Source organism: Falco punctatus (genome assembly GCF_963210335.1).
Source record: "Falco punctatus genome assembly, chromosome: Z".
NCBI classification, from domain to species: Eukaryota; Metazoa; Chordata; class Aves; order Falconiformes; family Falconidae; genus Falco; species Falco punctatus.
Window position 1 is genome coordinate 1,480,501 of NC_137586.1, and position 22,240 is coordinate 1,502,740.

At 48.4% G+C, this 22,240-nt stretch overlaps 1 protein-coding gene across 4 annotated transcripts in view; it reads left to right on the top strand.

Moving 5' to 3' along the window:
• CCDC68 (coiled-coil domain containing 68) overlaps window positions 1-22,240 on the top strand; it is a 65,612-nt gene that overhangs the window by 35,177 nt on the left and 8,195 nt on the right. Inside the window, exons 1-5 of one of the 4 annotated variants that reach the window (XM_080371950.1) lie at window positions 771-952; window positions 17,876-18,018; window positions 20,008-20,151; window positions 20,707-20,832; window positions 21,117-21,245. In XM_080371950.1, the coding sequence (XP_080228076.1) occupies window positions 922-952; window positions 17,876-18,018; window positions 20,008-20,151; window positions 20,707-20,832; window positions 21,117-21,245 (573 nt within the window). In that variant the 5' untranslated portion in view covers window positions 771-921. Of the gene's footprint in view, window positions 1-770; window positions 953-1,655; window positions 6,714-13,360; window positions 13,802-17,875; window positions 18,019-20,007; window positions 20,152-20,706; window positions 20,833-21,116; window positions 21,246-22,240 lie in introns of those variants that run through there. The other 3 variants (XM_080371953.1, XM_080371951.1, XM_080371952.1) reach the window with 3 other exon arrangements.

Below are 22,240 nucleotides of genomic sequence, written 5' to 3' on the forward strand. Positions count from 1 at the left end.
GCAGAAAGATGGTGCTATAATTTGATAGACTTATTAAGCCCTTCGTTTCCGGTGTTAAGAAAGCTGTGTTGTAGTCTTCTGCAAATGTGCAATACTAATTGGATTCTGTTTCCATACAATGCATTTATGTGCATTAACTTCGTTTATGCAACGAGGATGCATTTGCAACCTGAGTTTGACAGTTGGCGTTTGTCTTCTCCCAGAACTGGGAAAAAATGGTGTAAATATTTTCCATCGTATGGTGATTCAAATATATAGGTAGAGGAAAATAGATCAGTGTATTTTTTCCCACAGTGATGACAAGGGATGGAGGTTGCCCTGAGGCACAGCTGGAGATGGGAGGTGGATGTCAGTGGAGAGCGGTGCTGGCAGAGGCAGAAAAAAGAATTCTTACAGAAACAGTTCCACAGGGTAAAATAACAAATAAAATACAATTTTAAAAAATTGTCCTTAAAAATTAATTAGGAAAGCAGGAAGGCCAGAGCCTGCAAACTTTAATGCAAATATCCTTCTCACTTGCAGAAGCACATACTGAAGTAGCAAGAACTGCTTTCCGAAGGCTGCAGACTCAGAGAGTGATCTTAACATTAAAAATTACATGCAAGTGATAGAAATTTTTATTTAAAATTTTTAATTTATTTTTATATAAAATATTCATCTATAATAATATATTTATGTATTTGTTTATATATAATAAAATGTATAGAAAAATATTTGTATAAAATAAACACAAATTATTTAAAAATTTAAAAAAATTCATTTATTTTAATGTTTTTTTTTAAAAATCTTGCTTGTTAAAGCTTAAGTTCTATTGATAATTTTCTCTCAGTTAAACAAACGGTTTTGTTTACAGGAAATACACTTAGAGAAATTGGGAAATGCTGGAGCAAGGCAGGGGGAGGCTGATGCTGACACCCTGGTATGGGACGGGCGAGGACAGGGCTGTTCCCAGGTGAGTATATACCCTTTACTTTTCTTACCCCATGACTTAAACACTTCCATCATCTGCTGAAGTTGCCTTTCTACTTAAAGCATGTGGGTAACACCATTTTGTTTTTAAATAGCCCCTGCCCTTCATCTGTAGGAGCCTTGGAGTGGTTTCCCGTCATTGCCTGGGGAATGGGGTGGTCTCAAGCAGCGATCACAGCACCCATCAGATTTTGCAAATCTTTTTACTGCCTGCTTCCAAGGTGCCATCAGGAGCCCCAGGTAGCATCCTGGTAGAAATGACGGAAGTATCAGCTCGCTCATTTATTAGAAAAGGTGCCTCACGTGCACATCATCATCTGCATTAGTCCCAAGTCTGGGTTGGGACAGAAAGCAGAACATGGCTCTTCCCAGGACAAGGAAACTATCCCAATGCATTAGAAACCAGCGAGTCTTTCCATTTTCATGGCAGGAACCATCGCCCAGCAGCATTGCGGGCACGCCAAGCCAAGCGTTCATGCATCTTGCCACAGCCACCCGCCGGTGGCTATGCCACCGCCATCGGTGCCAGCAGCATCCCTCCTCTTGCCCTTCATCCCCCCCTCCCCCCCCACCCCCCCACCCCCGCCGGGGCTGCACGCCTGAGAACGGGGGGGTTTAGGTAAGCGTTCCCTTTTGAGGTGATACCTTGAGGAGCCACCTCCCACCCACCCCCACCCCCTGCCACCCCAAAGCTGCTAGCTGTACATTTTTCTTCTGGAGATGAATCATAGGCAATTAACAGCAACAATTCTAATTAACTGACATAATTAAAAAACTAATAATGTTTAACATTATTGTTTTATACAATGACATTAGCTTTAACAGCCTAGCAACACATCAAGGCTTCATTTGCATAGTCACTGGGTATATTATTTATTCTTGGTTTCTTGGGTATCCAAATTGACAATAAGAACTGCAATGTGAATTCCTAAATTGTTTTGCCATATAGCTTCATAATTTATGCCATTGGCAGTAATTGTAATGTCTGTATAATTTCCTTTTAATTATCAACTAATGAAATTTACATTCATTTGGGTGAAAAACAAATATTCGCTTTCAACTTTCAATCACCTGTCCAAATTTCCAATCAATTTGCCGATGTTTGCTGTGCCTTGTTTATTCATATTTTTGAATGTCAATACGTGGGAGAAGTGCTCAAACCTCCTTGACTGTTAGTGGCTGCTGCCACCAAGCTCTTCCTCCTCCCAGATTTAGAAGATGCTCCTTTCCAAAAGAAGACAGAAGATTATAGACTTTATCACATTAAACTCTATGGATTTTAAGGGGAATTATTTCTGTAAACTTTAATTGCAGAATAATCTCTGCCTGTTCCCTTATCTCTTGATTTATTACAGGCATTTATTTCTAGTTTGAAAATTTCTCATCAGTTTCCCGAGGAATTAATTTAGTTTTTCAAAAAGAATACCAAAAAAAGGGGAAAAAAAAGAGGGTTGGCGGTAGGAAAATGCTTCTAAATTCAAATTGAGATGCTAATTACAGCAATTATTTAAAGAAATTATATAGAAACTTTGTACATATGAGTATAGTCATTTGGCTGAAAAAAACTAATATTTGCACATAAAGTTAATTGAATTCAACTTCTGAACAAAACAGCACTTTGGCTCTTTTCCTGTTAGCTGGGGGAGGTAGGGCACCCCCAAGGCTGCCCTGGGGCCGTGATGCTGTGGGCACTGGGCAGGGTGTGGGGTTTCCGTGCCGGGGGGCTGCCCCGGTGTGACTCCCCCCCCCCTGCAGCCCCCGTTCCCCCCAGGCAGAGCCCGCGGGGTCGCAGCCCCTCGGCCAGTGAGCCCGTGGAAAGTGAGCGATGGGGTCCATTATCCTCAATTACCTTGAAGTGATTTCAGTCCAGATTTGCTGTGAAGCCACGTGAGACAAATTAAAACAATTAATGGACAATCTGGGCCGGTCCTCGAAGGGAAGCTCTTATTGTTTGTGTCTGGGTTTTTCTGTTCCATCAAAGATGCCTCCTGCCCATAGAACATATTAACTCCTTTTTTGATTTGAAAGAAGAAGCTTAAGAATAATAATTGCTGCCTTTCTTTGGGGGGAACGGTGGTGCGAGTGGGAGGACTTGATTCCCAGCAAACTTTCCCATGTCTCCTTGGAAAGGGAATATCTGAGTGCTCAAAGCAGCCCCGGCAAGGGGCTAACAGAGCACAAGCTCCTTAAAATAAAAGGAATGGGAGGTTGTGAAGAGCCGAGCATCTGTGAGCTGGCTAATGTCACCCAGCAAGCGGCAATTGTGAGCCATGTTTGGGTCCACTGAACAGCATTTCTCTAGCAGTTGAAAATTCATTTCATTTCATTATCTAAACTATTCAAGCACCCCACTTTAGATCCGAGAAATCTCTCCAAACCTGCAGGAAACTCATTTACCCCTGCTGAGACTCCAGCTTCTCTTCTTTATATTAAGGTAGCGTTGTCTTCCTTACAAATTCTGGCAGACGTAGACATGAGGTTTGTACGGAGAGGAGAAGGACCATTTGCTGAAATCCAGAGTGGAAAGGAGCAGCGTTATTACTCTTCCCTGCTTTATTTAGGTCTGTTTCAAGGCTACTTTACTGATCTCTCATCTGTTACAAATACCCTTTGCAATACATTAGAAAGGAGAGAGCTGCCTTTGAGGGGATGCGATGTAGAACAAAGAAAAGACCATCTACCAGCCAAGATTTTGCTAATGAAGAAACTTGCAGTATCATTAAGTTGAAAGGAGAAGGGAAAAATTAAAAAAGAAAGCAGTAATCAAAGTGGGATGTTTTCAAATTGGGGACAAATCAACGCAGGGAAAGTGTCTAGTGCTGGAGGTCCCTGAGAGCAAGCACCTTCCCTTCTCCAGCATCACGATGTTCGTGGAGCCACACTGCAAAACTTGACCTAGTTTCTTGATTACAATTATTTAAACACCTACAAAGTGTTGAAATCCATGTTTACTCCAGAAACACACCAATGAAAATCAGCCTGGAATCGCATCATCTGCATCCATCGTATTGTTTCCATACGCACAGGGTAAATGCAGAATAGATAATAGACCTGTATGTCTTTTGTGCCAGATTTTCAGCCCATATATACCTGTAGAAATAAGCACGGCATCGCACTCAGGAGAGAGACCATCCGATCACAGCCCTTTGGGACACCCGCAGGAGCAACCTCTGTGGCCCGGGTGACAGCAAGCATTTTTACAGGTCCCATAAGCGATGCCCATCAAATAAATCACTGCCGTTGTCCTCCACACCTGGACCAAGTTACCAAAACCAATTATTCTAGTCCAGATCAGACTGGTGTGTTTGCAAGAGGCATTCCCACCTGGCGACGTGTTTCATGATGTGTGTTCCAGCTCTGGGTGATGCTTTAGGCTTCAGTCTTTGGATCTGGGCAGGTTTGCTTTGGGTCTAATAACCTGGACCAACCTGTGAATGGATGCAGATCTCCCAAGTCCTTGTTTTTCCATCTAGTCCTTTTTTTTCTGGAGGCAAGTGGGCACTCACAGGCACACCGAGGAGTGAGGAGGGGAAAGTGAGGGGTGGGAAGAGCAAAGAGGAAGCTGCTGGGGGGGTGTGTGTGTGTGTGTAAGCAGATAGGAGAGGATAAGAGGGTGGGTTAATGAATGAGAAGGGAAGAAAATAAAAGCAGGCTAAGGTTAGAACAACTGCACTTGAATTTCCTGCAGTGTGGTTTATATTGACTTTCTTCTTTTCCTCTTCTTTCTAATGGCAACTTAAAAGCAACAAAGCCAGCAGCCTTGGGTTTTTTGTCCTTTCCGCAGCGCTCACTGACACAAGGAGGAACTGTACTGGGGGGGGGGGGGGGGGGGGGGGGGATGACGGAGCACTGGGACAGGGAGCTGGTGGAGGTGGTGGAGGCTCCTTCTCTGGAGACATTCAAACCCACTGGATGCGATGGAGCAACCTGCTCTGCGTGGCCCTGTTTGAGCAAGGGGTTGGGCTGGATGGTCTCCGGAGGTCTCTTCCCACCCTGACCGGGCTGTGAAGCTGTGATTCAGTAGGCATGGGGTGCTGGGAGCACAGCTGCAAGAACAAGGGAATTTGTCTTCTGCTTCCATGCTGTGTCCCCGCTGCCGGCAGGCGCAGCGGGGCATCCTGCTCCCCTGAAAAAATCCCTGTTTTGCTGCCACTTTAAGGAGGTTCATTAACTTTTTGAAGCTGGCAAGATCCATCCTCACCTGCCTCGCACCGCAGGGAAGTGGGGAGAGAAGAGACCACAAGCGGAGGGTGCAGCTCTACCACCGGTGAGTGGCATGGGATGAGCTGGGGGCAAAAGGCACCCACTGTCCCATCCACAAATCAGGCACATTTGGGAGTCTTCTGCTTGAACTGAGCAATACATGCAATGGAATTTCTGCCTGGCAGATATTATACCATCACGCTTGTCTTTCAGAAAGGGCATCTGTTCTTCAGTTCCTCTTTTCTTTAAAAAAAAAAAAGGAAAAAAAAAACAAAAACAACACAAAAATCAGAGACAAGGCATGAAAAATTAAGTGGATTTTTTATTGTTTTGTTCCTTTGTTGAAAATCTGTAAACCAAAATGCTTTGATTTTCAGCACATCTGATACTAGAACGTACCGGTTGGCTTTGTCTTTTTCAGGTATGGATGTTTTTTTTCAATTTTGAATCTTGGGGTTTTGTGCCCCCTGTGAAAAATTAAAAAAATTAAAGGAATAATTAATGTGTCTGGTTGAATTTAAGAAGGAAAAGAACCTTTAAAATAAGTATTCACTGAAAAAGGCCATTGTGTGGAGGGGGGAAGAAAGAAAAGATGAATGAAATGTTTCATCTGGCAGTTCAAGGTAATTATTTGAGCTAAAATATGAAGACCATACCAAGACTTATTGTATTTTTACTTCAAAACAAGGTAAAAATTAGCAATGAAGTAACCTTTCTGGCCGTGAGACGGGATAAGCGCAGGTGGGCTGCGGGATGGGGTTGGGCAACCCAGCAAGCACCAGCACCGCTGCCTGCCCGCCAGGCACAGCCAGGACCTCGGGGCACGGCGCTCCCTTCGCCCCTCCAGCACGGGGACCGAAAGCAGGAGATGAAGATCCCCACATGCACGTGGGGAACAGCAGGCATCCCCCCTCGTGTCCTCCAGCCCTGTGTTCCAGCGATAATTGGGTCACCTCCCGGAGGGAAACTCCTCGCTAATCACAGAGCCCATCCATCTTCTCCCACGTGTCCCTGGCAAGGCTGGGAAGGGAGCGATGGGCACGGCTCCCCAGCCGCAGACGTCCTGAGAACGGGGGTCAGCCACGGAGGCGCCCCAGGAGTAATCCAGCTCAGGGCTCTGGAAACACTCATGGGAGCACGGCTGTTTGTAACCCATGTGCAGCTTCTTGCAGAGGAAAGGCTGGGGCTCTGCCTTTGCGAGAGAAGGGCGGCTGCCTACTAATGCTTATCATTTTTCATGTCACGTGTGGGGGGGGTCAATAAACTTATTTCCAGTTCACAGTGGACCAATCCTTATATCCCTGATTAAGGAGCGATGCAAGAAAACCCACCAAAACCCCAGGTGCTGCCACACCTTCGGTTCCAAGTGTTTCTCCTTATCATCATCCACTGTATTAAAGAAGAACATAAACCATGGAAAGCCAGAGCCTGCAAGTGCTTGATGCCGTCTCTCTCGGTGATTGTACCTGGAACAGAAAATCCAAGGGCTACAGGAACAGAGCCGGCTCTCCAAGGCCAGCAGAAAGGGAAGCAGCTTTAAGGTGAGTGGCAGCACATCTCAGGTCCTCGGGCTTCTTGAGGCAAACCTCAGCTGACACAAGGGGGATGATTCAACCGGTGAAGCATCCATGGCCGGCTCAGGGTGAGCCAAGCAGCCGCCCTGCGCGGTGACGCGTCGGCTCGGCGGGGAAGTCAGGATGTGTCCCTGAGCGGGCATGGGGTGAGTCATTAAACACTGCTGGCGCTTCGGCGCTGAGGCAGCGGCGCTTTTTTTTTCAGGGAGAGGCCAAGGCGATTTTGTCATGTCGCTTCTGTAGTGCCATGCCTAGGAGATAAAAATCTGGTAGCGTGTAAAGAGCCGTAAGCGGTGCTATCATTTCTCGAATGCGGAATTAAATGGAAGTGGCACATTTTCAAAACTGTTAGAACAGAAACCCCAAATTTATCACTGTCTGTCATTTTTCAATATGTTTCTTTCTAAGCCTCGCGTTCTGATGAGCAGAGTAATTACAATTTAGCTACAGTAACTTGGGGCTCCATTTTCAGTTAACAGATTGTTTATCAAAATGAAGACCCAGAGCAGCAGCTGTAGGATAGGGAGAAGGAGATTGACATGGATCGCAGACCAGTCCTGTGGGAAGCAGCTGAACAGAAGGGAATTTAATGACTATCTCCAAACACAAGTGATCGATTCACTGAACCCACTCAGGCAAGGCGGCATGGCATGATTGGGTTTGGAGAATTCATTATTCATACATATTTATTGTTTAAATGGAGAGAGAGACACCTTTGGATAAAAAATCAGACCAAATGGACTTCAAGGAATTAAATTTGTGAGGGCAATTTTATTTTGAAGTTCAAGAATTTCTGCTCTCCAGTAAGACACCAAGGCAGCCTCATGTATTACGCACCAGCCTGATCACTAAAATCATCACGGGTTCATTAAAATCCCCCTGAGCCTGCCAGAGCCAACGGGGCCAGCCCACCCGCATGATGTCCCGCACCCTTGGCCGATGCTCGGACAGTAAAGCACCCAACAAGGTCCAGCCCCATGGATGCCAGCAGCAAGTGCCCCTTGACCTGTGGCTTTTAACTCTTTGCTGGGAAAGAAAGGCTTTGCAGGGAGAGATTTTCAGCTTTTTAAGTTTATTCTCACCCTTGGGTCTAGATGGTGAAAATGACGCGCGCAGTTCACATCCACCTCGTCTCCACTCTGTGCAGCAACCCTCTCAAAATAAATGTAAGTACTATAAAACCACACTGAAATTAGATATTTAAACAGCTTTTGAACGGTGTTTTTGCAAGTTTTTGAGCAGTTTTCTCATTTTCCATCTGACATTTACTGGCACCATCTTCCCTGGCGTGAGGACTCTGAGCATAATGCCAAGGTATGAAGGCACATGGGTTCCAAGCAGTGAAAAGATGCTGGTATACAAACTACCACTCTGAGAATAACATTGGTAATGGGGGTTAAATACCATAATTCCCAAAGTGTGGAGTACCTGTAACCCACAAGGAAGGCTAGTAAGGGTCCAAATCTGCATCATGGTCATGTATTCACTGTGTTTCCAGTTCAGCAACACAATTGCCTGAAAATCAGTGAGAAAACATGATGGTTGACAGGATCAAGAAAAGCAACAGGGATTCAGGTAGAGCTGCTGTTGCCCTGCTTCCAGGGAGATAACGTGATGCGGGACGGTGCTGTGAGATGGCAGGTCGCTGAGATGGCTCTGTAAAACGATGCTGATAACTCCTCCTTGCTGCCACGTGTTGCTCTGGGGTTGTGCTGATGACTTCATCTTTCCAAACCCACCACGTCTCCCCCGCAGCATTCCTCCAGCCTTACGCCCGCTGGCTGTCCTGCTCGCTGAAGCACTCCTGGGCACGCTTTCCAAGCCACCTGACTAACACCCAAATAAATGGGACTTTTCCTGTGCTGAGAGGCAGGAAAATGCCTCAAGGCTCAAGCTACAGAAAGAATTAGGTGTCTCATCTAAGTGCTGCTTGAAGAACCAAGTATAAGCGTGTATCCTCAACACTGAGGAGACTTTGAGTAAGCGCAGGCATTTCTCTGCTGGATCTCAAGGTCGATCATCAGTATTTTCTGCTGAGCACGTGGCGGCTGCTGCTGACCTGCTGGACCCCTCCGTCATGTTTCAGCTACGTTAGGACTTCAGGATTAGGCCCTGACCTGTTTCTCTCACCCACAAGAGCTCCTTGGGTGTATCCGCTGGGTGAGGGCCAGCTAGAAGCTCCTCCACAAGGATGGTACCATTGACTCGGTGTGCACATGCACAGGTAAATGCCCCATTCTGCTTGAACGGGTGAGGAATGCGCATCGCCCCTCTCTGGGCAGCGTCCCCTAAGCCTTGTGTTGCACTGGGGGCAAAGCCACGTGTTGCAACTCGTTTCCTCCAGGATAACTCAGTGCACAAGGGTGGAGGCTGCAGGCTCTTCCAGGCTGGGTCTGGTGCAGCAGTGGTCGCCCATCTTGTCCTCTTCTGGGCTGAGCTTTCTTGCTGCAGGTGCAACACAGATTTTGGGGACCCAAGGCTGTGAAAAGGCCAGTTCACATATTTCCTGCGGCTGATGATAACAGCATGCAATGCAGGACCTAGAAGATTGATAACTTTGGGCATCCCACCATGGTCACAAGGGGGGAAAAGTCTGGAGGAAGAGAAAACCGTAACTTTAAACCCCAGAATGGGAGAAGACAGCTTACTTGTTAGTAGGTAAGAGAATATCACTGAATCATTTGTCATCCAGAGTGTTCACATAGGCAAGCAAGTGCGTGTCTCGGATCTTCTTCTTCAGCATCAGACCATGAATATAGTTATTTTCTGAAAGCAGTCATGTCTGAAGATTAAAAAAAAACCCTGAGTGTCTGTGTTCCTGAACCATACAGCTGCACGGCAGCTCAGGGTGGAAACTGGTGATTCACAGTTTCCAGACCTTGCTTTCTGCATCATGAAGGGCAGAAAATCAGCACTAACACTTTATAGGAGCCAGCAGTAAACATCACCGTAACAATGGAATTTCTCAGTGTAAAGAGCCTAGCTTCCTAAGCAGAGACCCCTTTTGAGGGTGGTCTCTGTTCTACCAGGATCAGTCGGTCCATAGGGTCTCCTCACCCAGCCTGGTGCTGGCCTGAGGAGCCTGGTAAGGGAAGGTCCTGCTGTGAATAATGTCAATCGTGTCCTAAACATCACCTCCCGGCTAGAGAAGGGATAGGGACAATTCCAATAGGCAACTGGATAATTACATAGGACTACTTAGAAAGGCAAGTAAAGTTTGGCGGGATTATTTAGTACCAACATAGCATATAAATCTTGCCAACAACCACCCCTCATTTTAATTACAGTGAAACAAGTTTTCTAGGGAAAGCGTTTTGTTAGAACAAATGATTTATTCTGGGGGGAAAAAAATGACAAGCTCTTCGGTTCACAAGCTCTTCTGTACATATGAAATGGAAGAAACAATTTTCAAGCTTTAGTTTCTATTTAATTCAAATTGGTTAGACCAGACACAATATTTATTTCAGTTTCAAATGACAAATACTGTGAGAGGACCTATTTAGTCAGGAGTAAGCAGGCATTTCCTAGTCTTGGTTAGATGCTTTTAAAATGTCTCTATAAACTGCAGGAAGAGTGAGGGCTTCATTTTCTTGCTAATGTTGTGTTTTCAGCCTAGGCAAGATAAGAAATACTCTTTATTCTTGCCCAAACTACTCATGCAACAAAACTCTTATCTTAAAAAGACATTGACAGGAACAGTTAACACACTGTATAATTAAAGCAATAAATTAATTACCAGGCTTCCCTGGTGACTATTAAACACTTGAGGCAAAAGAGTTGTCTTTTGCTCCTTGTTGAAGGATTATTACTATTTAGTTTGAACATTAGCTTGAACAATCTAGGTTACTTTCTCTGGTGCCAATGCTCAGCCACAAAACCCGTTTTGTTTGCAGACCCGTGAAGGTCGCCCAGGCAGCTTTGCTATCGCCTGTGGGACTTGAGGCTTGGGATGTCCTCTAACACATCCCTCCAGTTTTCAGGTGATTTCGGCAACTGCAACAAGGATCCTGAACAGCCGGACGCAGGCATTGGCTGCAGAAGGGTTTTAACTGTAGGAAAATGCTTGTGAGCTGGTGCCGGGGCTCGGCGCAGGGAAAACGTCGCTGGTAAGAACCCACCCGTGTGGCACCCAGGGCACTTGGCATCTCCTCTCCCGGGGTGAGTCACGGCAGGCAGCAGACAAATGACTCACGAGTTTTATTGAGCTGATGGGCTTGTCAGAGCCAAAGTGTAGCCCGCCATCCTTATCTACATACTCTAATCCTATTTCAAAATACCTCCTTTCTGGGGTTATGTATGGCAAGTATTTTAAAAGCCATCAATAAAAGGCTGTTTACGGACGGGGAGGTTTGCTTGCAGGAACTTGGGACCTCTGTTCCTATTTATAAACCTTCGCTTTAAATCTTCCTTTATGTTTTCCATGGAAGCTGGTTTCAGCTCAGCTCTGTGGGGAGCAGAGGATGCAGGACAGCATGTGCGGGACAGCAGCGGGCAGGGCCGGGCAGGGTGCATGGCAGAGGGCCACCAGCAAGAGCTGGCTGCGTGCCGCTACCAGAAGAAATGTGAGTCAGGGCAAACCGGTTCCCAGAGGGATGTGTCGTGCCTTACCGATCAGCAACCTTCCCACAAAGGAAATCCTGAGGCAGACTGGAGGCGAGGAGTGATGTCAGGCTGATTGAGACCTGAGAGGTCGCAGGTCTCTGCAGTCACACCCACGGAAGGGTCACCATGCAGAGGGGACAAAGTGAGGCAGCTGAATTACTGATCATACATTCAATACAGCCACTTTCACAAACATATAGGAAGTTTCTTTCCTTTATATCCAACAGGCTTTTGGTCAGACCCCCCCGATTTGCAAATCAGCTTAAGACTTTACTCAGCAAAACACGTACCTGAAGTTTTGAGGGAAAACCTACAGCCACGTATGAACTTTTCCGTTCTCTTTTTCACGAGTCTGTGGGTGTAACTGTGGGGTTACATAGGTAAAAAATCAATATTTGAATGATAACGTGGGACGGCTGCCTAGTTGAACAAGCTCTTGGAGCTGAAATGCATGTGCTGAGCATGTCCCATAAAACCCTACGTGCTTTGCAGCAGCTGGAGCAAAACAGGATGCAGCAGCAAGGAGGAACGAAGGATGCCAGGCAAGACTGACTCACTAACCCAAATTACCAGGGTTCGTTAGCCTCTGCTGCCAGGGCGTTGCACACGTTCGGTCCCAGAGCCCAAACCAAGCAGCAGCACTAATGTGAGAGGCTCAGCCTGTCCCACAGGGGTGGGAATATTTGCTGAGCCAAATATTGCCGTGCTAGAGCAAGGGACTGGTGCAGAGGTTTCAGACAAGTTGCATGGAGCCTGTTTTTGTGTGGTGGGTCTCGGCAGGGCAGCACTGCTGTGGCCCCACACGGGCACCTGGGGGGGCAGCTCATTCCCCCCCCATTACAGGAGGCATCCCCACACCGCCCTGCATCAATGCCCTGCTCTCGCAAAGCGCCACATCTTAAACCCTCAGGGATTTCCTGTGGCAAAACGTAGCGGAGTTTGCAAGTGATCCTATATGTGCCTTCAAAGATCTACCAAGCTGTATTTTGCCTCACTTTCCTTAAGCAATAAATGCAAATGAAATCACCACCCTGGATTCAGCCTTCCTGGGCTGCGAAGAACAGCTGGAGCCTGCTGAGAATTCTGGTCGTTAGTCCCAGACATGTGCTAAAGATTAACCATCAAGGGTGAGCCATTTCAGCTGGGCTGGTAACAAGAAAAGCCACCCCTCGGGCCTCCAGTTGTGAGATTTAAGAGCTTGCATTGCCCGGGGAGCAGTGGCCCAGGAGTCAGTAGTAGCTTCAAGTGGGGGAGGTAAGGTGGGGACCTCCTGGGTGGCTGGCAGTGCTGTCCCCTTGCTCCCTGAGAGTCGACCTTGGAGCCTGGCCTTTGGGTGTTTGCTCCGCAGCCAGGGCTGGGAACGGGGCTGGCTTTGCCCTTGATGCTCTTTGCTTGTGTAAGGAGGAGAAAAAGGGGTGGCACATCCCCAGAAAAACAAAAAAACAGCAATCCCCCCCTGCCCCCCCCCCCCCATTTCTATTTCATAAGCAATCCCTTGTACTCTGGCAGGAGCCTGCTGTTGGGGTGCAGGGCTCCCACTGGGGAGCATCGCTGGGACCTGGCTCAGAAATGGGCTTGGCGTGTGTGTGTGAGGGCTCAGTCACCCTGGCCACGTGGGCACATGTGGGGGGACGTGGCTGTGTGTGTACACCGGGGCCTGACCCGGGCCAAAGCACCCTCCCATCCAAAGTGCTGCTGGCAACAAATGCGCGTGCAAGTTGCTGTATTGCTGGGCACTATGTGAGAGGGAGGGAGAGGGACCTCAGGGGCCTGGACTCGCTGATCAGGATTTTCCTGTTTGTAAAGTAGTTTATTACACGCTTTTATCTTCCAGTTTGTTCTCCGTTTTTATCTTCTCCCCCTTTAGCCCGTTAGCCACCAGTGCACTGGGCATCTCGGCTGTATTTTCATCCCACCTTTTCTTTAAAGCCCTCTTCTTCAAGCTGTTCCTCTTTCCTTGGAAGCGAGCTGCTTTGCTTTGTCCTGCTCTGCCCTGCCGCCCCCCGCCCCGCCCCCCCCCCCCCCCTTACCTGGATTTACATCTCCCCACCTGCCTCACTCAGCTTTTCCCCTTCTCATTAGCACTAAGAGGTGACGTTAATTATCCCAGCTGGAGGGGGCATCCTTAGGTGCCTCCTTTCTTCCCCCCATCCATTTTTGCCCATGTAGAGATGGACTGTGGGGAGATGGGGGACCCCGGGGCTGGGGGTGTGTAGGGGTGCCCCACGGGGGTCAGGGGGATGTGGGGGTGACCCTCTAGGACTGGGGCCCCCCGGGGCTGGGGGGTGGGTGGCAACTTGGAGCGTGGGTGTTTCCCCGGGGCTGGCGGGGCGGGGCGGGGGGGGAGTGTCCCCGGGGCGGGTGTCCCGTCGAGCCGGGCGCAGGTGCGGGCGGAGCAGGGCCGGGCCCGGAGCGGGGCTGCCCGGAGCGCGGCATGGCCGCTGCCGCCGGAGGTGAGTCTGCCCCGGCTGGGGGGCGCAGAGCCCCTTCTCCTGCCCCCGGCACCGAGCCTCGGGGACACCCGGAGACCCCCTTCTCCGAGCCCCCGGGGGCCTCTAGAAACCCCTTCCCCTTGCCCCGGGGGTCCCCAAGGAGCCCCTTCCCCGCGCCTGCTGCATGGGGGCTGCCAGGGCCGAGCCCCGCACCCAGCTCTGGGGAGGTGGCTGCCGAGGGTCTGCCGGGTCTCAGGGCTCCCCGCGCCTACATTTGCCACATTTCCCCTCACGCGCGCACCCCAGGACCCCTGATCCACGCGCACCCGGGTGACCCCGAGGAGCCACTCGCACCCGCCACTGTGTCCCTACCATTCAGCGTACCCCCGCACCCCCCTTGCCCCTTGCCCCCCTCCCCGTTTGTAAAGCCAAAGGGCATGGCTCTTGGCCAGTGTGTGGCTAATGCCACCTGGGCAAGCGAGCGAGCGGCTGGTGGCCGAAGGTCTGGGGGTTGTTTGCGAAGTGTCCCCCGGTTTCTGTGCCCAGCTGCATGCCCTGCTCGCCCCCCCCGCTGGTCACTGCTCGCCCCCGCCGCTTTTGTGCGGTGGGGCAGTATAGAAAAGGGCCATTGAGGAGAGGCCGTCGTGGTGACAGCTGCGTTCGTGCATTGGTGAAATCTGTTTCTCAGTGCCTGTGAGCATGGCGGTGACAGCCAGCTGCTTGGCTGCGACGTGCCCAGGCACCCACAGCTGAAGGAATATTGTATCGACGCTGCTCTGGAAGGAGCCTGGTGTTCATTTACCTGGCTGTTCCTGCAGTGTGCACAGGGGGGAAAAAAAACCCCAAAAATGCAGCAACCTTGCATTTGACTTACAGAGCTCAGCTGGAGACTGACATGGCATTACTTTATCTAATTTATTATCCAATAATTGCAATTAAATGGAGTCATTTCAATGGGAATGACTCGGGTGCAGCCCTGCCCTGGTTCCGTAGCCAGTGCCCCTGCCCAGCCTGGGAAGAGTTTTACTTTAAAAAAATACCCAGCCGGTGTGACTGCAGGTAAGCTTGGCTTTCTCAGGTGTCCCCACAGGTGCCAGCCTGGCTGTGACAAGCCTCACTGTCCCCTGCCTCGCTGCTCAGCACCTGCACCCCCTATGCCCAGGGGACCTGTGTGCCCTGCGTCCCCTTTGCCCTGTCGCTCTTTTGGGCCAGGGGAAAACCCAGCACTAAGGCGGCCAGGGAGCTGCACCGCTTTCTGGCTAAGAGTGTAATAATAGAAATACTGTTTTACTTTCAATGTTACTCAAAATAATGTGATTCTGAATAATCTGTGATGTTCCTTATATAAGCAAGGGTGGTGCTATCCTGCTTGGCATGTCCTGGATTCTCTCTTGGGTGAGCTTTGGAGCAAGCAACCCATCACGAGCCAAAGCACAAAACCATGCATAAAGATGTATCTTGAATATATATGCATAAAAATGACGTGAACTTTACTGCATTTGTCATGCCTGTGTTGACAGTCTTGAACCTAGCAAAGAAAATTGTGTGTGCTTGATGGGTCACCGAAAGGTGAGTGTTTATAAAGGGAGGCAGCGGGATTTTTCGGCAAATACTAAGCAGCTTAAATTGTGCCTTCTAGCAAGGGAAGTCTGTGATTAATAAGATGAACTTGGCACTTCTTTTTCTACTTGCTTCTGAAGTGCAAAGAGCATTTGGGTGCTGCAGGCAGTTGCTCCCTGGGGTGCTCCCCCTGGCGCTGCTCTTTCAGTCGGGGGTTCTGGGGGCACCCACTGAGCATCCCCTTAGAGGGTCGCTGGGGGTGCTGAGCTCTGGGCTGGCAGCTTTGGTGTGATGCTCTTGGCTGCTACCCCTCTGGCATGGGGACAGAGGTGTGTTGAGATCCAGCTGTGCATCCCTGGGGGCTGCTGCTGTGCTACAGTGGTTGCCCAGCTGGGCAAGGAGCACCCTCACAGGAGCTTCTGCCTCCCAGCCCCGGGCCGTCAGGTCAAGTCAGAGCGTTGTGCCTCTTAACTGCCTTCTCCTGGCTCAGCTGCTCCAGAGCTGAAACACATTTCCACTGCTGCCCTTATCCCTTGTTCAGGTTTCCGCCTGAATTACCCAGGCTGAAAGGAGAATTGATCCTGGGTTGCCTTTGTGTTGGGTAGCTGCTAGATTGCAGTCAGGAGGGAAAACAGCAGCCAGCAAGACAGAACAAACTTTATTTAACCCCTTGTAGCATCGGTGGGAACCATCCTCTGTTCCCACCTCTTCTGAGCCGCAGCTGAAGGCATTTGGGATTTCTGCTTTATGTTCCAGCCTGGATAAATGGTGTCACTGTGAAATCAGGGGATGACATTTGAAGTGAGTGGTGGTCTTGGTTTTGCTGGTGGTGTGTGGTGTTTTTGTTTTCGGGTTTTTTTGCTTGACGTCAAAGCCCTCGAGGGTTGTGTTTGAATATCCAGCTCCTCTTGCTATTCGAGTAGAAGCCATGGTAGGAAAGATGATTTGCTCCTGTGCAACCTGCTTTTCTCCCTCTTTCCCATGCCCAGAATAGAGCAGCGTGGTGATGGCTGGGGATATGGCATCTGCTGATGCTCCTCGCTTTTAGAAGGAGGAGAATAGTAAAAAAAATAACAATAAGAGTTTCTATTTTATTGCTCTTTGAATTTGTAAATCACCGAAGAATTGGAGTTGTAAGTAGTAGCCCTGGGGCTCATGTGTTAAATTTCTTAAGCTTATTCGTAGTTAATTTCTAATTTAGCTTTCTGTTGTCTGCCTGGGACACAAGGTAATGGTACATGAGATGTCTGGTGTGGGTGAGCTGCTGCGGATCCACCTGGGCAGTTACACAAACCAGCTCTGTGCCGCTCTCTGTGGGAATGGCATTCCTTCTCCATCACAGCAATAAATGTTTCAAGATGCCTAATTATATTTTATTAGAAAATGTGCTAGTTAGTTAAGTGTGCTAGCCTACGCGATCTTCCTGGTAGTGCTGCAATACTTTGTGTGGGATGACTTGATGAAGACAAGAGTTTGGCTTGCAGCATCTGTGCTGTGTGGGCAGGAGCTAAACCGCAGGGGCCCCAAGACCTTGAACTTAAGTGTTTTAAAATAAATGCATTTGTATATGAAATATCCTTGTAAATTATCTGTAAGCTTTGCAAAGTGCAACCGCTTTTCTTCTTTTCCACTGAGAGCCCGTCCGCACCCTCTGTGTTCCCTAAGTGGCTTTATTATTCCTCTGTGCTAACCTTAATTAGTTCCAGGTGCTTCAAATGAGCTTGTTACAAATCAGCTTGTCTGAGGGGCGCCTGGGAGCTCGCCCAGTACCTGGGATAGGGCTGGGAATGGGTGCCTGGAGATCCAGGCGCTCGCTTCAGAGCCTTGCAGCTGACACTGGATGTCACCATTGTACAGCACAAACCCAGCCGAGGGTGCTCGGGACTTTATTCTCCCTGCGTGATACGGGGCGGGGGAAGATTTATCTTCTGTCTGTTCCTGCCAGGTTGGCGGTTCGGGTTCCCCAACCCCCCGAGAGTTACGATACTATTCAAGCTTTGTGCTGCTTCTCAGATCTAAGCAGGACAGGCAACCCTGAACCTGATGAAACTCGGTTCAGCCCTGGGGTAGTTGTTGGGAATGTAGAATTCCCTGATGGCAGCGTGCAGGATCATCAGTTTTGGTTTGTAAACTTCACAGATGGATGGCAAAAGTTTTGGGTTGTTCTTAGATAAACTGCATGCATGTGTGAGTTGTTTTCTGCCTGGGATCACAGCCACATGGTTTTAAAATAATATAGGATTGGGGGGTAGGTTGCTAGTGAAAACTCATTGAAATCTTCAGTGAAAATAATGTGTGACTACATCTTTTTTCCCCATCTATTAAAAAAAAAAAAAAAAAAAAAAAAAAAAGAAAAAAACAGGTGTCTGCATTGGTTTTTAAGTGGTCCTTATTGTTTGGTGCTTTAAGCTTGTAATGCCTGCTTGGCTCCAGCTTGTCCCTAAAGCTGAAATGGAATTTAATGGGGTGAAATAATGGAATTATTCTCCACCCTTGCATAAAGAAACAAGCCCCTCTCTTCTCTCCCTTGTACAGGACAGCAAAATGCACGTATTGTGATGACTACCCTGCTACTCACTGAGCAAGTAATGCGAGAGGACCGTGGCTCAGAAGGAAACTACATCCTCTACGGATCCTCTCATGCCCAAATCACTGAGGAAGCTGAATACGTGAAAAAGGTATTTCTGAAGTTGTCACTCTTTGCTTTGCTGGGAAACACGGTGAGCAAACCTCATAACCAGGGAAAGAGGGAAAACCTGACCTGCGTGGCAGCACATGCTTGGAAATCCTTTTCATTTACACATGGAGTCTAGAAAGGCTATTTACTCCACAGTAGTGACTTAATTACAGCGTACGCTCTCTTAGGTTGGGTTAAACCACTTTAAAACTGGTGAGGTTTTTTCCACCCCTCATTTAGGACTTTTGCAAGTTTTTTGTTGGGGTTGGGTGTCCCCACCCAACAGCCCCGCTTTTTAGTGGCACAGCTGGGGCTAGCTGCTGGCACGCGCCAGGAGGGGGATGCAGGAGCCTGACCCTGGTCAGCAGCTCGGTGCTGGGGGACACTGAGGGGCTGTGGTGGACATAAGCATGTCCCCAGCGAGAGGTCTCAGCTTGGCAGCTGAAGTGAAAAGGTGTCCGGTAGTGTGACTGGGAGGGGGAGATGGAAAAGTGTTGGTTTGGGGTACCTGGAGGACCCATGTCTTGGGAGGTGGAGGATGACCCATGGGACGGGTAGATCCTGGAGGTGTTGGTCAGCAAAGCTGAGAGCATCTTGGAGAGCATGACGTACAGTAGTTTTGAGACCTGCAAAATAGTTTTAGGATGTTCCTTTCCTGAATGCCAGAAGAACAGAGCTTAATGAGTGCATTTAGTGGACTCTGGTGCGTGGTGACAGAAAGGAAGACCTCAGACTTTTAAGTTCAAAGAAATCAGATTTTTTCATTCCCTTTCCAATGAAATTTATGGAGTTGCAGAAATGTGACTTTAGAAATATTGTGATGAATTCTTAAGCATCTCATAATCCAAAATCATTCCTGTGAAGCAATTGCTGCAAAGAGAAGTGTGTTCTGTGGTGGTGACCCCAGCTTGTGCAGGGCCTGGGAAGCAGCACCCTGCTTGATGCTGACACCCCCATGAATAGGTAGGACATGCCTTTTTTTTTTTTTTTCCCTTTTTTTTATAAGATATCTTGTGTGCAATGAGGCTCAGCCCAGTAGATCTGATATCTTATTTCTTTACTCTGAGCAGCAGAGCATGGCAGTGATGATAGGGAAAGGCAGTTTTATTTCATCCCAGCTGAGCCCAGGAGGGCGCTGTGGAATGACCGAAAGGAGGATCGGTGGGCTGAAACCCAGCTAATTAAGAAATAATTGATCCCGAAAAGTTCTTTTTAAAAAAACGCTTACTCCTTTCTCTGCGCGGTTGAGGGATGAAGTTGAAGAAAAGCCTCTGTAGTGAAAAGAGAATGATTTATGGTTGGAACCCTTTTAATAAGTACAGGCTTCCCTTTGTTTGTAGAGGTTTATTTTGAACAAATGAACTTGGCGTGAGGGAATAAAGGCCACATAAATGCCAGCATGTTCTGGCATAAATCTGGCGCTTGCAGGTCATGTTCCTTGCACATACCAGCTCAGGAGGTGAGCAGTGAGCTTGGGAACACCTGTGGGGGGGAAAATGGGGGTTAAGTGAGTTAAAACCACTTGAAACAAGGGGATTTGAGCAAAAAGGCAGCCCCTAGGGAGCAAAGAGATTTGGAAATGTTGTGTCCAACCAGTTGAAATACGCTGGAGTAAGAAGTAGTTGTTTTAACGGGAAGTGCTGGGCAAATTACTGGCCTGCGTTTGTGCAGCCTCACCTACAGTGCAACATGCGCTGCGATATTCCCAAAAGCTGATTAATTCTATACCTGCGAACAACACTGCAGAGAGTGGAAGGGAGCTATTTATCAGATTCGACATGCAAGTGTTTTCGAATGTAAAGCCCTGGAGAGCTGAACAAGCAGAATGTTTTAATTTGGGTTAATTCATGGAGGAGTTGTGCTGGAGCTGCCCGCCCCGTGTGAGCCTGAAAGGGATGTTTATAAGAATCTGGGTCTTTTAGAGTCGGAATGGTTGCTCAAGCTGTTTTTCCATTATTTTTAAAATCATTTCTGCGTGCATTTTCTTTAGGATCTTTCTCAAGTCTCAGGCAATAAAGCGGAGTCAAAGAGCCATGGCTGGAGCTGGAGCCGCAGGCCTGTCACGACGATGATGAAGGAAACAGAAGAGCAACTGCTGCTGGTCACCAGGGAAAACCAACTGCTGAAGATCAAGGTGTGTTCAGGGTCTTTTTTTTTTTTTTTTTCTTCTTTCTTTAAGGTTTCGGATGGATACGCGTGCCTTGCAGCCCAGTTACAGTTGGGTCCCAGCTGCTGCAGCCCAGTGCCCACTCAGCGATCCCCTTCCCTTCGGCAGGCTCCACTTTGCTTTCCCGGCTGCTGCAAACTCTTGCGTTCCAGCAGGCAACAAAATTGGTGTCAAAATCTGCTTGTGGGGACACATCCCACTTGTGGCTAGCGAGATGGCACAGGTGGCTCTGTTGGTAGCTGACAGCAGATGTATTTACAAGCAGTTGGAAGAGCCTCTCCCCTTTTAAGCCATCATTCTTTGTCAGGGGGGATGGCTCAGTACGGAACAAATCTGCCTTTATTTGGAAACGAAAACGCCTGTCAGAAATCGCCCACAGGTGCTTAGGATTCCTTTCTTTTTGATTGATAAGGGTAAATACTGAAAGTTGGTCTTGTACAGAGGGCTGCGTTTTTGGCATGTGGTTATAACATCGTTTCTTTTAAAGCACAGTATGTTATGTGGTACAATTACTCTTTCTAGCTGGAGGCCACGAGAGAAGCAGGCATACAGGCTCTCAGTTCTGCCTCCCAGAAACTGTATGAGAATTACCAGACTCAGTCAGAAGAACTTAAGAAAAGTCATGAGAATGAGAAGAACCGAATACAGGTACAGATCTCCCCCTGATGCTGGCATGGCCATCCTGTTCAGCATCCACATCTTTATACAGGCTCTGGCTCCGTGCTGCAAACTTAGATTTAAGAGCTACTGAGTAACTTCTGCTAAGTTAAATAGGAAAATTTAAAATTATTTGGTTTTATTCCTGATTCGTGGAATTGGGTTGGTAGAGTTGGCTTGAAATTCCTCCAGCTGCTGCGGCAGCCCCATCTGCGTCGCTTGGCTGCGTTCACCCGCTCCTTGCACTCCCGCATTCATGCCCTTCTTCATCCCAGGCTTACAACCTCCAACAAGAAGAAAAGCTCCAGCAAAGCTCAGAAACCACCAGCCGCCTTGCTGAAGGCATCAAGGAAAAATGGACCCACATCGCAGAGCTGGAGAGGCACATGCAGAGGATGGAGGAGGTATGTCTGCCCGCTCTCGTTTCCATCCCTCCTGGCACTGGGGGTCCTGCCCTGGCCATGCCAGTGCTTGGGAAGAGCAGCTAGTTGCTCTCGGGGTTTGGGGCATGTTAGCTGTTGGAATTGGGATTGAAAAGGCTTCTGCCACGTTACCCCAAATTGAGACCCTTTAGCTGTAATTAGAAATAAAATGTGCAATTTGAACTCCCTCTTTCAGTTACGTCAATGCTCGCTTAAAAACTGTCAAGCATCGCGGTGAAGTCTGAATTTGTAGCTCTGAATGATTGCTACTCCTGAGTAGCTGCTCTTTCACCTTCCCCCATGGGCATACTTCTGGCATTTGAACTGAAACTGTAGCCATCCTAGCACCGAAGACCCACTCCTTTTAACCCTCAGACCCCATCCCTGTGAGCATCCAGCAACCCGGGTGGGCTCTGACGGTGGTAGCAACCTGATAGCTGCTCGCATGGAGACGTGCAGAAAACGTCTTGTTTATTGCCGATGTTCTTGGGTGGCGTTAGTTCCGTTGGTAGTGGTGGCACCGTGCATCATTCTGGTGTCTGCACTAAGTGGGCATTGCTCCTATAGAAGTGCCAGGCTGAAACTAAGCTTTTCCTGTCCTGGGGTTACCGTAAACACAGGGTCAACGGGTGTCTTTCTGTCCCCGTGGTGTGCAGGTGATCATCCTGATACTGAGAGTTTTGTTACCAGTTTTGTTCAGCTTTTTCCCAGTGTGAACAAGGCTTTGAGAGGCGGACGGAGCAGTAGCACAGTCTGCCCTGGCTGCTGACCGTGGGCTCCAACCAGACCCAAGGATTTTGCTAATTAAGTAAAGAAGTGCTATTTTAAAAAGGTTTGGACTTTTCTTATGGCAAATTGGTACAGGCATCCCTTCTGGCTTTGATTCAGAGAGGTCAGACTGGTTTGTCTCTCTGTTAGTGGTGAATTCTGCCTGTTCTCAGACACAGAGTGGAACCGTTGAACCTACAGCCAAACTG